Here is an 18663-nt window from a genome sequence, read left to right on the forward strand (position 1 = left end):
AATATCAGGCCACACAAGCGGCAGGCCAGCACATGCGCGTAGCTTCACTTGCACAAGCAGTGGGTGTGCTTGTGCATGCTTGTGTGCATGCACTGTTCCACTTGTGCAGGGAGTGGGAAAGTATGCATGTGCACAACTCTAGTTGTGTAAGTGGCGGGCATACATGCTGGCTACTTGCACAAATGGAGCTGCGCGCGACTTCTCCTCTTCCCCACCCCCCACCAGTCCTCAAAGCTGGAAAGGTTGGGGACCACTGTTCTAACCAATTCTAGGCAACCCAATCAAAAATCTGAGTCACTGAGTTAAGCAGTTATTAAACAAGATGTCAAAAAACCACTTCTCTGAACAACTGCAATCCTGGCACTCGGATATGGTTACATGATCTTGTGGATCTTAGGCCGATGAAATTTGAGATAAGGAGTATGTTGATACCTCAGGAGAGTGGGGGAGACCCTGGAAGGCCCATCACAGGCTACAGTACCCAGTGTGGAAACTGGGAGGCCTTGACCAGCCACTGGAGGCCCACTGGTATGCATAAACCTGCTGTGGTCCACATGACCTCAGATGGCTACAGGGCTAACTGCCATGCGGAAACCTGTTGCAGCCTTAGCCTACTCCCCTGCCTTACTAAACCCAGGATGCCTGGGCCTGCAACCCAGCCCACCAGGATCAGGAAGGTTAGATAGGATAGCATTGTTTGGGGACTTCATAGATATGTCAGAAAGGCTTTGAATCCTGTGGATGTTATGCAGGGGTGGGCTTCAAAAATTTTAGCAAGGGGTTCTCTGGCCAGTTGCTGGGTGGGCATGGCCATGGTGGGTGTGGTCTAATCGGCCTCCTGCACCATAGGGAGGGCGTTTTTGCCCTCCCTGGGCTCCAAAGGCTTTCCTCGAGGCTCCGGAAGGCCTCTGAAGCCCAGAAACGGGCTCGTTTCCAGCCTTCCTGAACTTCCGGTAGGCCTGTTTTTCACCATCCCCGATCCTCTGTGCGCACCCTGCACTTACCTGCATCCAATCGGGCCATGTGGGGACTCCTGGGAAAGGGGGGCAGCCAGGAGTCGGATTTGGGGATTCTCCAAATTGCACAGAAACTTAGCTAGAGGTTCTCCCGAACCCCTGCAATCCCCCAGCAGCCAACCCCTGATATTATGCTACCACAACACATGCCTGAAATGTCCTCCTTTTGGTCCCTATTGGCAATACATATTGCACTAGTGAAAAAACACAAGGGGACCTTCAGAGGAACAGTGCCACCTTGTCAATGGGCTGTCATTCCCATGGCATCAAAGAACCCCTCAACCTAGTTTGGATCCATCTGCTTGGTGCTACAATCACAAAGCACTTATTTACAGGTATGAACCAGCCTTGAGCTATATATGTTTTTTTAAAAAACAGTAATTGTTAATGTGCATTTGAAGAAAGGGAGAAATGCATTATTATAAGTTATAAAAGTATTAAACTCATTTCATGGAAGTGACACATGGATGTTTTGCTGGATAATTTTTTTTGAAGAGCTAAGGAAAAGTCCCACTTTAGGACCCAATAGGCAAATCTCATGTCAAGTTCAGCTTTTCCATTAGAACTTGTTAGGCAATGTGCTAGGAAGTTTTTCTCACAAAAAATTACTTGGTAAAGATTATGCAATCCATTTTAATCACTCTATTGAAAAGCAGTATTTCTTCAGACAGGTTGTTATTATAAAAAAAATAAAGTCAAGATAAAAGATTTACATAATGATAGAGAAAAGAGAGTTAAGGCAAAAATAACTATACAAGGATAAAAAATGAATATATCAAGTACTATGTTCTGCAGGAAATAATTAGCTATCGGGTAGAGTATAATCAAAGGGGAAAAAACAAGAAAGACTGAAAAACTTCTTAGGCGGAGATTTTTTCCCCCCTGCATACAAATGACTGCATGCGCTCACCTTCCCTTTGCTAGTTGTGGCAACCGTGAATTTATATTAGTTGTGCTAGTTCTCATACACTTTGTACTCAGTAGGTTTCCCATGCAGATCTTGCAATATAATCCATCATTAATTACACAATGACAGGCATTAGTTCCTCAGTTGCAAAACCAGTATATATTAAAACAAAATCTCTGGACAACTGAGGTCAGCACAACTTGTGAACACCTGGTGTGTTTTGACGTTGTTCTAAGGTTGTCGTCTTTTCTCTTTTCTGAGTTTTGGATCTCAACAGGTGGGCTAGAAATGGGAAAGTACATTATGCTAATGTTTTTAGTACTAAGCCGCAGGAAAGGAAACACAATCGGAGTGAAGTAATGATTTTCCATGGGAGAAAAAAAAATCACCTACTAGTTTTTTAAAATAGCCTTTAAAAGTTTTTTAAAAGAGACTTTAATTGTTGGAATTCATCTCTTATTCATATCCTGAGCCCTTTTGTTCTAGAATTATTTTGCATGAAAGTTCTAGAAATTTCTGAAGTTTTACCTGGCAGATATTTTATGGGGTGTGGTGAGCCATTAACTTCACATATATCAGTGGTGTGCTGGGAATGCAGGAAGGCAGGATAATAATAAAGTGGTGTTAAAATCATATCTCAGTTATTGTTTGTTGGCATATTGTATGGTTTCAATCAGAATGGGCAATTTATGGGTTTTCCAAAATCTTGGCAATAAATGGGACATGCCCCAAAGCATAGATTTTAGCTTGTTTCTTTAAGACATGGAATATATGTACATTGAACATTGTTTCTCCATTCTGGGCCCTTTTGAAGGGATTGACAGTGCTTGAGGGCTCCTATTCTCATCAGAGACACTTAAGAGTATAGTGCTGCCAACACTTGGTCTTTCATTAGCCAGCTTTTGAGCCCATTTGGTGCTGGTACTCTATGTCCTGTTTCATGGGAAGGGCATTCTGGGCCTTTAATCACCCATTGCCAGTGCTTTGGGCTTTGCTTTGGACATCACTATCACCAACATTCCATTTTACCACCAACATTCCCTTCAAATGCCTATGAATTCCTTGGTGTCTTCTTTGAAACTTTAGCACTCAGTTTCTTCTATCTTCTTTCTTGGCTTTTTTCCCAACTCTTCCCTCTTTTTTTCACCTTCAACGATGCACAACCAAGCCCCTTTTAAAGGGCAGGCTTGCAAATTTGAAAGAGTAGGGGCCCTTGAAGAAAAGGGGAAAGGAAAGATGAAGGGATGGACATTTTCTACCAGTACCTACCCTTCTCTTTATAAATGCTGAAAGTGTCTCAGCAATAGCAGCACTTAGTCTACCTTGTCTGCCTCTAAGCAATCTTAGGCTTCTAATAACTGGCTGAAAAACCAGCAGAAAATTTCAGGCTAAATTGGAAAGACAGGCAAGAAGTTCCAAAGTCCAGAAGGTCTGCCACCTGTATAGTGGGTACCCTATACCAAGGATGTCAAACTCAAGGCCTGTGGGCAGGATCCGGCCCATGGGGTGCTTAGATCTGGCCTGCAGGGCCTCATGCAGGCCCTCCTGAGCTCCATTTTCATTGGTAGAGGGTTACAGGAGGCCATCCCAGCCAAAAACGGAGATCGGGAGCCCGATTTCACTTGGCAGAGCACTCAGACCACCACAGGCACCCCTGACATGAGTAATGTCAAGTGGCCATGCCCGCCTCAGCCCCCCCCCGAGGTCGAACACAATCCTGATGTGGCCCTCAATGAAATCAAGTTTGAGACCCCTGCCCTATACAGTCTTTTTCATGACATTCTTACCAGGCAGGTATTCGAACTTGACAAAGTAGTATCTTTTTGTTAACTCTGAGTTAAGAATAGTTATATTCTGAATAATCACTTCCTTAAGCACCCTTTTCAAATACTTGTCTCTCTATAATATACTTAACTCCAAATATAAAGTAGGATGGAGGGCGATTTGTCATTGGATCATTCATGAAAAGTTCTCATAAAAAATTAGTAGAGTTGAGATTTAATGCGCCGTTGCCAAAGTAATTTTGTCTTAAAATTAGTACCTTATCTGAAAAACAGTGGAAATGTTGTTTGAACTCTTACTAGCTAAGACTTTACTTTTACTATTCCTGTACTAGGAAGAAGTAAAAACTGGCACTTAAAAAGTTAATTGTAGGTGGTCAGATCCACTTGTTTGGTTCGTAGAGGTTCTCAACGTTTGAGTTCAGATCAACTGTCTGCTTCTCCCTTGACCTCTATTAGTTCAATTCAGAGTGGCATGTATTCTTTGCTTTGTTTGGGAATTGGCCTAATAAGTATGGGCCTCATCAGGGCCGTATAGGCATCTTAAAGAATCCTCCATTCCTTTGACAAACATGAGGCAAAGTGCTTAAGAACATCTGTTTATTTTATTTCTTTAATGAGAAAACCTTCACTCTTCTTCCTGGTTCAGCTGTGTTTATTTACATTTTGTTACTCGTGCACTGGGTACCTTGGAATATTAAAAGCCTCTGGAGCCTCTTAGGGGTCACCCCTCCTGAAACTTAGAAGGGAAAGGGGCAAAACAAGCCCTTCAAAAGGAAGGCAGAATTCTTTGGAATTCTATCAAATAGATTATAAAAACAAATATGCTTTAATTCATAAATGGCCGGATTAACTCAATATGAATGACATTTGGGAAGAGTTTTTTTGTAGGAAGATGGAAATATTTGCTTTAAGCAGATGGAAGCTAAATCATGTATTCAGTGCTAAATAATAAAAGCAAATAATGAATGCAGGCAGCTTCAAGACATTTTGAATTGGCTGTGAGGGTAGCGCATTTAGCGCAAGATAGCTGGAATAGAATGAGCAGGGGTGTCAAACTTGATTTCATTGAGGGCTGCATCAGGGTTGTGTTTGACCTTGGAGGGGTGGGAGGGGCGTGGCCAGGGTGGGCATGACCAGCTTGCCGTCACTCGTGTCGGGGGCGCCTTTGGCAGCCTGAATGCTCTGCCAGCGAAAATGGGCTCCTGAGCTCCATTTCCAACTGCAATGGCCTCCTGCAACTGTCTGCCAGTGAAGCATTTGAATGTATGCTGCATTTTTCCTTCTTCTGTATACAAGAATCTTATATTAATCCTGCTTGCGCCTGTGCCTCCTGGCAACCATTAATTTGCCATTATATGAATTTGTTTTATGAAAAGATTCATGACTGCTTATAAAAAAACAGTTGTCAAAAGAGACCCAGTCTGACTCTTTTATTGACATAAATGATTCCCCTAAGCAAATAAATAATTAGAGAAGAAAGGAACAAACGGCATTGGTGGAGGGAGGTAGAATTTGTTCTGGAACTCAAACAAACTTGCTTAAATACTAAGTGGTATAATTGCTTTCTTATATTCTCATCAAGGCATAACACTCGACAACTAAAGAATAAAGGTAGCCTATCCTCACTCAGGCATGTGGCACACTCTCTTTTCTCCCCCTCCAATCTCCTTTCTTTCTAGTTAATACAAGCAAACAAACTGGTTCCATTTCCAAGTAATTAAACCAAATTAAAACCATTAAACTCTTTGGTGACAACTTTATTATTAAAAGCTAACCACAAAGATGAGATTTAACTTGGAAGGCCTTGCATTGTGCAGTAATCTGCCTTTCACCTTTGGCTGACACCTCCAAGAGATAAACCCCCTCCTCCCTGCAGAATGGAAATCTGACAAATACACTTAATTAATGCTTTCTTCCTGGTGGAAAAGTCATTATTTGTTCATGGCATCAGCAAGTACTTGGCAGGAAGGTAGAAAAGTCTGATTGTTTCAATACAAGAGTTGCTGGTGCTTGGAGCTTTTTTGTGTGTATGGCTTGTTTTTGTTTTTTGTTTTTGAAAAGCCAAAGAGATGTAGAAGTTCATGACACAAACATTTGAAATATCAGATGAATTGACACCTGGGTAAGATGGAAGAGCATTCAAGCCCTGGCCATTCACGAATGGCAGCGTACAAGTCTTAACAGTTTACCGCTTAAAACCTAAGCCTGGCTGTGAATGATTTGGAAGCCCAAACTGAAAAGACAAAGAATGACTTGCATTTGAGAGATTGCCAAAGATAAATTTGCCTCCAACTTCCTGTTACAATGTCAGCAGGAGTTGTACTGGTGATGATGGAGGAAGGGGAGTTGGGGGAGAATTGCACGCAGAAGTCCAGCCAAATTGATACAGACAATTTAAAAAATGGAGAGAGAAACCACTAGGTACATTTTAAAACAAGTCTAAGCAAATGTTTGTTTGTTGTCTGTTTTCAAAAATAAAACTAAGAGCCAGGGCTTCAGAGCCTGAAGTGATTTTGGGAGAGTGAGTTTCATAGTCATGCTAATAAACACAAGTGAGGAACTCCAACAGAGTGTTGCAAACAGGCCTTTCATGCACTCCTATTTTTCAGTTCACATTCACTTTCATCTGGGCAATGGTCTCGCAATGAGTTGAACAAGTTTTCTTTTTCTTTTTTTTCCCGGTAAGAGGAGTTTCAGGAACTTAATAAATTTTCCCCTTCAAGCTGGCATCAAACAGATTATTCTGTTCAAAGCTTTAACTCGGAATATTTATTACAGAGCAAAGCACATATTGTGGAGGATAAACTAAGTGGGACCACATGTGTAAATCTCTGACAATAATCTTTCCTATCCACAACCATCCTGATCGGTGTTGAATCACAAAGTGTGACATCGGTACTACTTGACTTTCATGGGGATGTTGCATTTTTAAAGCTAGCATAGATTTTTAAGATAGAAAACCAGGCTGAGCTGCCCGTATATTCCATTGCGTTTGTATTTGTATGGTAACCCTCTAATAAGATCAAAATCACATTTTTAATATCACAACAATCTTCAAGGTTAAGCCAGAATATGATGGTAGTATCCTATCCAAGGCTATGTGATTTCCGAATTTCATGGTGATCTGTTCCTCTGACTTTAATGTCTATCATTAAAATTATTTCTTTGGAAAATAAGAATGTGAATTAGGATTCCTATGAGAATGAGCAGGGCAGAGATGGTACTGGAGATTCTACATGGAAAGTACTACACTCGCACAAAATTATTCAAATGAGCTCCTCACAAAGCAAGTGAAGCTGCTACTTGATGTGATTTGTGTGATGTTCTTATACTACAGGGAATTATTTTTGAAGCAAGGGTCCTGAACCCAGATCAGGGTTCAAGCATTTCTCTTGATTAGTTTTGCACTAATTATTAGTAATTACCCATAGTAATTACTGGTAGCATCCATAGCAAAACATAACTTCTTATGTACAGGTTCTAGCTTATAAGCATATAGGATGTGATTTTTATCACAAACAAGGATATACAAGGTTTGAAAAAGTTTTAGAAATGTTTCAGAAGTGTGAGCGCAATCACAATACTTAGCCTATTCATCAAAATAGTTCTTCTATAGCAAAAAATGTCCTTTCAGAATTAAAGCCCATAATATTTACTTTCTTGAACTTTTACTCTGAGTGTCCAAACAGATAGATAGAAAAATGTAAATAGCTTTTATTTTTCCCCAACAGGACACTACTACGTCAGTTCGGATAGGCCTTATGATGGAAGAAATGATTTTCAATCTTGCAGATACACATCTGTTCTTTAATGACCTGGAGGTAGGTATTGATTTTGTTTCATTTTATTTCTTCTATCGTCTAACTGGGAATTATGAAAACTGGAGGGCACTAGATTGGAGGTGCTGGCTCGAACAATCATCATTTGCTTCTTTTCCCCTTCTTCCTTTTATCAAGCAAAGCAAAAAAATCTGAGTAAGGCTCAGCTTAATCACAGCCTGTGGCTTCTCCACTGAGGACTACTTTGAAGGTTGCAGATGATTCTTGGTTGATGTCCCATGTATCAAAGTTAGGAAAAGAAAACTAAAGTAGATATGCATACATGTTTGCTTCAGTAATTTTCCTGTTTCATAATACAAGTATGGAAGTCACTAAGCAAGTTAATAATAATCAAATGGAAATAGTTGTCACAACTGTAAAAACTGTAGTAAAAACTACGGTTAATGCACTTCCTCTTATTTGAACATGTTTGCTTCCTTGTTTCATTTAGGTGCAATATTAACGAATGTACTACTTCACATCTGGGTATTTAACATAATAACAGAGTTGGAAGGAGCCTTGGAGGTCTTCTAGTCCAACCCCCGCCCAGGCAGGAAACCCTACACCATTTTAGACAAATGGCTATCCAACATTTTCTTAAAACTTTCCAGTGTTGGAGCATTCACAACTTCTGCAGGCATTTGATTTTGATGTTTCTATATAAATTTCGGACCACCAAAACCATCTAAGGAACATCTGTGGAGCCTTGCTGCTCTCTAAGCTGAGTTGTTTTCTTTCAGGTGTTTCATTACCCAACTAGGTAACATCATCAGTTCATTGGTTAGTCTACTGATGATGTTACCTAGTTGGGTAATGAAATATCTGCAAGCAAACCACCCAGCTCAAAGAGCATCAAGGACTCCACAGGTCAACCCTGAGGTACATATATTCTCTTTTATTAGAATAATATATCTGCTATGAATACCATAACAACTACGCAAACAAGATTATTGTCACACTTCCAAATTCTAATATAGTTAGAAAGAAAAAGATTATCTTCCTTCCCTCTACTTAGTTCATTTCCACATAACAGGAAATTTAGGATTATGACTTGTAGTATAGTCCAAAATTGCATATTTCTCTGTAAATTATGCAAACTGCACACCTTACGTAAACTTTAATTGATTTGGTCATTTTGCAGGCATCAGGTCTGTTCATTCATAGTACAGGCACAGAACCAGGTCTTTAAGGTCTTATAAAAGGCCTTCAGGGTTGGGATCCATCATGATCTCAGGTTGTTTCTGGATTAGTAAGCACTCCATGTTTCTGGCATTAAATTTAAGTTTAGCACTTCCCATGCAGTCTCTGACAACCACCAGACACCAAGTAAGAACTTCCACCAGATTACCTGCTTGGTCACGGATGGAGATAAAAGGTTAGAACAGAACAGAACAGAACAGAATTCTTTATTGGCCAAGTGTGATTGGACAAACAAGGAATTTTTCTTTGGTGCATATGCTCTCAGTGTACATAAAAACACAAGATACATTCATCACCAGACACCAAGTAAGAACTTCCACCAGATTACCTGCTTGGTCACGGATGGAGATAAAAGGTTAGAACAGAACAGAACAGAACAGAATTCTTTATTGGCCAAGTGTGATTGGACAAACAAGGAATTTTTCTTTGGTGCATATGCTCTCAGTGTACATAAAAACACAAGATACATTCATCACCTATCATAAGGTACGACACTTTATGATAATCATAGGGTACAAATAAGCAATCAAATCATATTAGGAAACAGTGAATATAAATCGTAAGGATACAAGCAACAAACTTACAATTATGCAGTCACAAGTGAGAGGAGATGGGCAACAGGAACGATGAGAAGACCAATAGCAATAGTAATGCAGCCTAATGTGAATAGTTTGACAGTGTTGAGGGAATTATTTGTTTAGCAGAATGATGGCGTTCGGAAAAAAACTTTTCTTGTATCTAGTTGTCTTGGTGTGCAGTGCTCTATAGCATCGTTTTGAGGGTAGGAGTTGAAACAGTTTATGTCCAGGATGCGAGGGGTCTGTAAATATTTTCACAGCCCTCTTTTTTGACTCGTGCAGTATACAGGTCCTCAATGGAAGGCAGAGTTAGGTGTTGTCAGCTAAACATTCTCTCTTTTTCTTTCTCTTTTACCAATCTGGAATTCCCAAATCTGAAGACAGCTTTAAAATATTTTAGATTGTTATAGTGCATTACTAGATTAAATAATAGCTAAAGTTTAACAAAATTTAAAAACTGGGAGCTATGTATTCAGAATCTGGGCATTTCCAGTATGATGACACATGTGGCAAACTAGATCCTCTGACTATGTGCTATACACAACCACAAAATAAAGTTACAGAGCTAAAATTATACTCAGTTTAGTTTACCCAGCTGAATGGAGCAGTTTGCGTTGTGTTGTGGTTGAAATATCCATGGATAACATAGCATTCCTTTCAACAGGTTACCAAAGAAAATAAACAACTTTATAACATCAATTTATTTTCATAAATATTTAGATTGCACCTATAATTATTGTTAGATTCTACTTATTAATAGTAATTTTTACCTACTAATACTTGAAGTCAAAATTCTATTTTCAAAGTAAAATGCCTGCAAAAGTCCCAGTGTATGATTTTTATTAGCATTCACTTCAGTGAATACAGTATAATAATAGTATACACTATACCAGGAGTCTCCAACCTTGGTCCCTTTAAGACTTGTGGACTTCAACTCCTAGAGTCCCTCAGCCAGCAAAGCTGGCTGAGGAACTCTGGGAGTTGAAGTCCACAAGTCTTAAAGGGACCAAGGTTGGAGACCCCTGCACTATACAGTATAATAGTAGTATACAGTATAATAATAGAGTGAATTCAGTGGAATTGGGATATTTCAAGATGAAAACTAATGTGTAGATCTCCCCAAAACTCATTGTTTGTTAATTTATTAGTTTTAAAAACGTATAAATAGAAATTATGAGACCCTTGATCAGAATGGTGCTAAATGCAAAATATAGACTGAACATCTTTAGAACAATTATCCTAGTAAATATATATATATATATATCTCCCTCCCTCCCTCTCTCTCACACACAGGGGGGTGGGAGAGTACAAAAATCATGGGAAGTAAGAAAGAGAGATCCCTTACAGGTAATTGGTCCTGATGTAACTTCACTGTTTACATGTTTAGGGAAAGAAAAGAAAGATTTTCATTATATAGGAGTTATTCTGGGAATTGAAGTCCACACATCTTAAAGCTGCCAAGATTGAGAACAGAATATTCCAGCCCCTCTCTTTGAATTATAGTTCCATTCCTAATTGTACTTCCCTTAGTGACTGCTGTTTTTAATTAATAAAAAATGTATCATGCAATTTAGCCTTCATTTCTTTGCTACTTAGAAGCTTAAATCAAAGATAATTTGGCTGATGGCTTGTGGTTTTGGATACTAAAACACCAGGGGCAGTAGAAATGGGACAAATACACTTCTTCTGATCAATGAAGATTTACCTTACTTTAAATGGTAAATATCACAAAAATTAAAAAAAAAAAGATTTAAAAAAATTAATCTTTTTTTTTACCATTTCAACTAATAGCCAGTTTCATCTAGTGATTAAGGCACCAGGCTACAAACCAAAAGACTCTGAATTCCAATCCTGTCTTAGGTATGAAAGCCAGCTGGGTGACTTTGGGTTACTCATTCTCTCTCCCACCTCATAAGGTTGTTGTGCAGAAAAAGATATGAACATTAATTAAAAATATGTTTAAATGTAAAGATCAGATCAGATTAGAATCTGATCTTCTTTTCTTGTTTGTATCAAAAGAATGTAAAATCCCACCCCGAAAAAAGTCCCATTTTTCACCTCTTAAAAATATCACTGGCCTCTTCATTCTTTAATTCCTGGTACCTAATTGTGACGCGGTGGGTCAGGGGCTAGGACGTTGAGCTTGTCGATCGAAAGATCGGCAGCTCCGCAGTTCAAATCCCTAGTGCTGCCGTGTAACAGGATGAGCTCCCGTTACTTGTCCCAGCTTCTGCCAACCTAGCAGTTTCGAAAGCACATAAAAAATGCAAGTAGAAAAAATAGGGACCACCTTTGGTGGGAAGGTAACAGCGTTCCGTGCGCCCTTGGCATTGAGTCATGCCGGCCACATGACCATGGAGACGTCTTCTGACAGCGCTGGCTCTTTGGCTTTGAAACGGAGATGAGCACCACCCCCTAGAGTCGGCAACGACTAGCACGTATGTGCGAGGGGAACCTTTACCTTTAATTGTTGTATTCATACTGAAGTTCCCCAAATTTTGAACCAGGGAAGTAGTCAACAGTCTCAATTCATCTGTTTGGCGGCTCTACAGGAGGAAATATTGTGTGGCAGTTGATGGAAATGGATGCCCAAATTCTGGTTAGAGTGGATTTCTCAGGAATCAAACTGGAGGAGATGTAGGAGACAGCATAGACAGAAATACATTGACTAAAACTGAAGGAAAGCAGAGTATTTGATCAGAGTGCTTGGCTTTTTTTTTTTTTTTTTTTTTGAGGGTCATTTTTCTGAGCAGAAGTGCTTTCCCCATCAGCTTGCTTTTATTCCTTTAGGACAAATTTAGGACCTACAGGAAGAAATGCTTCCGGGAACTTTTGATCAGAGGAAATGGTGAGAGTTCGTTAGGTTGGTAGACCTGGTGTCTTGCACTACAATCTTAAAAACCAACAGTATATTAGATGCTCAGAGTCTGGCCTAAAGTAGAAAAGATTCTAGAAAGAAGAGAACACTAAGCATGAAATATGCCACACCACCACCAAGTGGTTTAGGAAGGGATGCACAACTGATTTTATCCCACAAGCACAGTTGTATATTAGTGTGTATGAAATTGTATGAGGGATGAGGCATCAGATTAGGTTTTTTTCCATTCAGCTCAGATACAACATAATCTCTCGTTGTTTCAGTTGCATAGGAAGTTCCTTTAGGTGTAGTCTCAACTTGGTTTTTGCATTTTTTAAAAATCCCGGTTGACATATTAACTATTACAGTAATAAACTGTATTTTAGTTAAAAACAATAATTTAAATCAGGTTTGGAGACTTGTCCCATTAATTCCTTGTAGCCTTTCCCCCCCACACACACACAAGTATGCCACAATTCTGCAAAAGAAATTCAGCAACATATTGATCTGATTTGGTGGTGTAATTTTTAGGTTTTTTTACTTTTTTTCCCTGCAAATTTAATACTTTGGGATTTCTGCTGATTAATGACTGCAATAAACGTATCTGAATTCAAATCCTTTGGGACTGGAATACCCTCGAAATAATGTTAAGTAAATAAAATTAATAAAACCTAAGTAAAGATCTAATCAGATTATACAATGCACATATGGGTAATGTTTTATCAAGTCTAATAAATTATTTATCTAGCAAATAATTTTTTTTACTATTTGTAATTGATACTGTTGATATCATTGTGATACTTCTTAGCTGAATCTGAAATTTTATGGTTTTCTTTTTTCAAAATGTTTGGACCTGATTGTTTGTTTGAATTGTGTTACCCTATTTCTCCTTATTGATAAAATCCAAGGGTTCATCTGAGTATATGCTGTTTTTTGTAGAGTTACTTTCATTAGTTCACATTTGATTACCCAATGAAATGCTCTAAATATTAAGACATGATAACACATGGTTTGGGAGACCACAAGTCGGGCCCATGTTTATTTTAACTGCCCACATGGCCAGCATGATAGCCACTAATCAAATAACTCTACAGTATAAGATCTTAGAATATCAATTAAAGCTAATGGATGTGAACCCTGCACTTAGAAATAACTCATTACCACTCTATATTTGAGGAAAACTTGGGCTTTACATTCAATCACCCAGATGTTCACTTCTTCCTGCCTTCCTTAACAAGTCTCAAAAGCAAAATCTACAAGAATGAAAAATTAGTCTGGTAACATAGTAATGGAGTAAAACTACGATCTACATTCTTGCTTTGTCCAGTTTTGCTGCGTTTTGCCCAGTAACATGATAGTATCAGTCAGCAGTGGCCTATGAGGTAGTGTCTCACCAAGTGTCATGGTACTTTATTGAGTCAGAAATGTGATCGCTACTGTTGTCAAAGTTTAGCTTAGCGAACAGTTCATTCACAGATGAAGAAAGCAGATCTTCCTCAAATACCTTTCCCCTGACATAGCTGTGCTGCTCAGAGCAACTGAAGTTGAGTGGGCTGCGACAATATTGTTCCAGTGTGGCTTTCATAATTCACATGCATGGTTGTGAATGGTTTTAACATTTTGGAAAGCCTGGGAGCATGATTATAGAAATGTGCTTTTAATTGTCTCAAAAGTGCTTTTAATTCCATTTTGTCAGGCCATGTTTGTATAGTCAGCCCTGACTTAATATGCAGCCTGAAAAAGATTGAGGAAGGAAGGAACTATAAATATAACATTCAGTATGGAATTGCTATGTCAGATTTTCCCACACCAAAACTGTTTTTAATCTGTTAAAATCTACAGTAGAGCTAAAGTGAATGCTGAGTTTTTAAGATAGCGAATGTTCTAAGTTTTAAAATGTTTCTAAGAAAGTCTAAGAAGGCATACCTGTAAAAGTACAAGATTTTTCAGAAGTAGAAATTATATTTGTATGTATATGCATATATAGTGCATGTAGTCCTCACTCACCAACCGTTATTAGAACTGGCAACTCTGCAATGCAATTATAAACTGAAATCATATGATCGTGCTTGACTTACAATTCATCAGTTCATCAGTTCTGGCTGAGACTGTTAAGTGAATCATTGAGTGTCATTATGTCTGATGTCACCTGACCATGACTTGCAACTTTTTGAAGTCTTCCCCATTGACTTGGCTTGTGAGAAGCCATCTGTGAAGGTCACAACAAACCATCATAAATGCATATCTGTTGCCAAGTGCCCAAATTGCAATCATGTGACTGTGGGGATACTGTGATAGCTGCAATTTCAAGGATGGGTCATAAATAATCTTTTTCAGCACTGTTGTAACTTTGAATATTCGTTGAGCGAGTAGCTGGTAAGCAAGGACTACCTGTAATGGCACCTCTCAATAGCCTGGTAATTTGGAATTCTGGCATCATAACTTCTGTTCTATCCCTATTCTAGTTTTTTAGCATGTGTGAAGTCACCCACTTGGGCTTGTAAAACTACCCTGTTTCCCCCAAAATAAGACATCCCCTGATAATAAGCCCAATTGGGCTTTTGAACGCATGGCAATAAAACCAAGCGCTTATTGAAGGGTTCAAAAAAATATAAGACAGGGTCTTATTTTCGGGGAAACACAGGGTGTGATTTTTATAGAACTCCTATTTATAATTATTTTATTTATTTTTATGTTCCTTTATTGCCTGGAATGAATAAAAAACAAGGGAACCTTAGGTAAATAAACAGTTCTATGAGTCAACTTATTACCGAGTTTTACCGAGTGAACTTATTACGAGTTTAACCATATAATGTTACAGAAATGCTTAATCAGAAATGCTGCTTGAAATCTGATTGCCATAATTGAGCAGAAATTGTTGTGGAATCTTCTGTCAGCAAAGTTGTTTTTCATAATGCTGTATTTGTTTCCTGACTGTTTCTGAAATGATTTTCAGGACTGTGACCAGATACACATAGATGATGTATCATCAGATGACAATGGACAAGATTTAAGGTAGGACATCCCAATTTTGAAGAATCCAGTAAAACTAAACTCAATAATACATATTGCTCTCAGGAAGAAAAGCCATGGCACAAATTCATGTCTATGAATGGGAAATCTTTAATGCTTCTGAATATTAGAATATTAGAATTTCTATATCGTGATAGGAAAATTATTGTATTGTTTTCCAGCAGCGGTCAAAAGTAAATTTGTTCAGAAGTGTTAATGCTTGGAACTCATTACCTGACTCCATAGTCTCTATTCAAAATCCCAAAATCTTCAACCAAAAACTGTCTACTATTGACCTCACCCCATTCCTAAGAGGGCTATAAGGGGCGTGCATAAGAGCACAAAAGTGCCTACCGTTCCTGTCCTATTGTTCCCTTCATTATATTAAATTAACATAGCTGTTGCATACTTTTATTTATATATACATATTTTTCTTTCATGATATGTTGTTTTTATTTATGACGATGTTTGTGTATACTGTTGTGACAAAAATAAATAAATAAATAAAAAGTGAAATAGATACATCCCTTATATCTCAATTAATCCTCTAGATTTTGAAAAGCTAAGCAGAATTAGACCTGATTAGTTCTGGTAGGAGAACTAATCCATCAGGAAATGCCAGCACTACAAATTAGACTGGAAAAATTAAAAAAAATAATCCCGGAAGAAGGCAATGACAAACCTCTTACATATTGTTTCCCCAGTAAAGTATACAGACATCTCCGTAAAATTAGCTGGAGTCAAACGTGACTTGAAGGAAACTGTATTTTATCACATTTGAGTACAATGACTATTTGCTTTCAGTGCAAGTCATATAATGGGAGTATTTTTAAAAAAATAGGACCGAAGAGGCAGCAGCATGGGAACTGATGTGCAATTAGCCTTTCATTTTTAAAAAAACTCAAGAGCTGAATAAGGGTTTTTGAAAACTCTTATTTCAGTGGCCTTGCACAAAACAACTTACTAATAAACTGGAATCCTTGTCTTAACCCCGTGATGGTGAACCTATGGCCAGAAGTGGCACACAGAGTCATCTCTCGAGGCACGCCAGCTGTCGCCCGTTGCTCTTCCAGGTTCCGGTGCTGGTCTTCATGTGTGGAGGAACTCTTTCTGGTTTCCAGCATGCACATGCACGCTGGCCAGCTGGTCTTTGCACGTGAATGTGCACCAGAAACCGGAAGACCAGGTGACTGCTGCATATGCGCATGCCAGAAACTGGAAGCTCAGTTTCCTAGCACACGCATGCGCGCCAGGGAACTGCTCTTCCAGTTTCTGGCACTCCCATGTGTGCACACTGGGGAGCTGCTCTTCCAGTTTGTGGTGCTCCCCCTGTGCGCGTGTGCGCTCCCATTTGGCACTCAGTATTGAAAAGGTTCACCAACACTGTCTTATCCTTTCTTTTTGTCAACGCTGGAAGTCTGGGAAGCTTACTGAAGATATGATTCCCTGTACCAACAGTGAATTAAGGTACATCAGATGACAGCTACATCATTGGCAAAGACAGAACAGCTAGGAGAAAGATGGGAAGGGGAAAACAGCATGAGATTCCACCCACCACCCCCGTCCTTAACTTGGCCAGAAGCCTGCAACATGTCTTAATTTCTCTTCATTTGTCTTTGCTAATTTCTCAATCCTAATAGAAAATTAGGTTATTATTTTCACTTCTTCTCCTTCTCTTCCTCCCTTTGCCACAGCACATATAACTTCTCAGCAGATGGTTTTCACAGTTCAAATACTGGAGCAAATCTTTGTCTGGGCTCTGGAGTTCATGGAGGAGTTGATTGGATGAGGAAATTAGCATTCCGCTACCGGAGGGTGAAAGAACTCTACAACACCTACAAAAGCAACGTTGGTGGTAAGTGTTCCCCCAACCAATCAGGGAAGTCAGTTTCCCATCTCCCAAAGAACTGGCTTTTCTGTTTTTTAGAGCAAATCAAAGAACACTATGTAATTTAGAGAGAGATGGAAACATTAAAGGAGAGAAAATGTTTTATGAACATCTTCTTTTCCTGTGATTCATCTAATAGAATCAATGGATTTTTATCAAGCTTTCTATGGTTTGAATCTTGGGTGATTGAAACAAAAGGCTCATGACTCTCTATTCTGCCTTTTATTATAAGTTGAAAATGAAGAGATTTTGTGTCTTGAGAAACACTATGAAATTTTGATTGGCCAGCACACTGCTTGAGCTAGTTAACACAATATAACGATATAACAATATTACAACAACAGAGTTGGAAGGGACCTTGGAGGCCTTCTAGTCCAACCCCCTGCCCAGGCAGGAAACCCTACACCATCTCAGTCAGATGGTTATCCAACATTTTCTTAAAAATTTCCAGTGTTGGAGCATTCACAACTTCTGCAGGCAAGTCGTTCCACTTATTAATTGTTCTAACTGTCAGGAAATTTCTCCTTAGTTTTAAGTTGCTTCTTTCCTTGATCAGTTTCCACCCATTGCTTCTTGTTCTACCCTCAGGTGCTTTGGAGAACAGCCTGACTCCCACTTCTCTGTGGCAGCCCCTGAGATATTGGAACACTGCTATCATGTCTCCCCTAGTCCTTCTTTTCATTAAACTAGACATACCCAGTTCCTGCAACCGTTCTTCATATGTTTTAGCCTCCAGTCCCCTAATCATCTTTGTTGCTCTTCTCTGCACTCTTTCTAGAGTCTCAGCATCTTTTTTACATCGTGGCGACCAAAACTGAATGCAGTATTCCAAGTGTGGCCTTACCAAGGCATTATAAAGTGGCACTAACACTTCACGTGATCTTGATTCTATCCCTCTGTTTATGCAGCCCAGAACTGTGTTGGCTTTTTTAGCAGCTGCTGCACACTGCTGGCTCATATCTAAATGGTTATCCACTAGGACTCCAAGATCCCTCTCACAGGTACTACTATTGAGCAAGGTACCACATATACGGTACCTGTGCATTTTGGTGTTTTTTTTTGCCTAAATGTAGAACCTTACTTTTTTCACTGTTGAATTTCATTTTGTTAGATAGCGCCCAATGTTCAAGTCTGTCAAGATCTTTCTGTAACTTGAGCCTATCTTCTGGAGTGTTGGCTATTCCTGCCAGCTTGGTGTCATCTGCAAATTTGATGAGTTCCCCATCTATCCCCTCGTCCAAGTCATTGATGAAGATGTTGAAGAGTACTGGGCCTAAAACAGAGCCTTGGGGTACTCCACTGCATACTTCCCTCCATGTGGATGTAGTTCCGTTGAGGACTACACGTTGAGTGCGGTTGGTCAGCCAGTTACGAATCCATCTGGTGGTGGTGCTGTCTAACCCACATTTTTCTACTTTATCTAGTAGTAGGTTATGGTCTACTTTATCAAATGCTTTACTGAAGTCCAAGTAAATTATATCGACAGTATTCCTCTGGTCTACTAATTTTGTCACTTTGTCAAAGAATGCAAAAAGATTAGTCTGGCATGATCTGTTTTTGACAAACCCATGTTGGCTTTTGGTCATTACTTTGTTTGCTTCTA

At 39.2% G+C, this 18663-nt stretch overlaps 1 protein-coding gene across 2 annotated transcripts in view; it reads left to right on the forward strand.

Annotated features, from left to right (window-relative positions):
- Nucleotides 1-18663, forward strand: part of EYA2 (EYA transcriptional coactivator and phosphatase 2) — a 74249-nt gene that overhangs the window by 43297 nt on the left and 12289 nt on the right. For both annotated transcript variants that reach the window (XM_058177263.1, XM_058177264.1), the window contains exons 9-11: nt 7439-7528; nt 15117-15175; nt 16867-17027. In XM_058177263.1, the coding sequence (XP_058033246.1) occupies nt 7439-7528; nt 15117-15175; nt 16867-17027 (310 nt within the window). The remainder of the gene's footprint in view (nt 1-7438; nt 7529-15116; nt 15176-16866; nt 17028-18663) is intronic.

This window comes from Ahaetulla prasina, chromosome 3 (genome assembly GCF_028640845.1).
Source record: "Ahaetulla prasina isolate Xishuangbanna chromosome 3, ASM2864084v1, whole genome shotgun sequence".
Taxonomy (NCBI): Eukaryota; Metazoa; Chordata; class Lepidosauria; order Squamata; family Colubridae; genus Ahaetulla; species Ahaetulla prasina.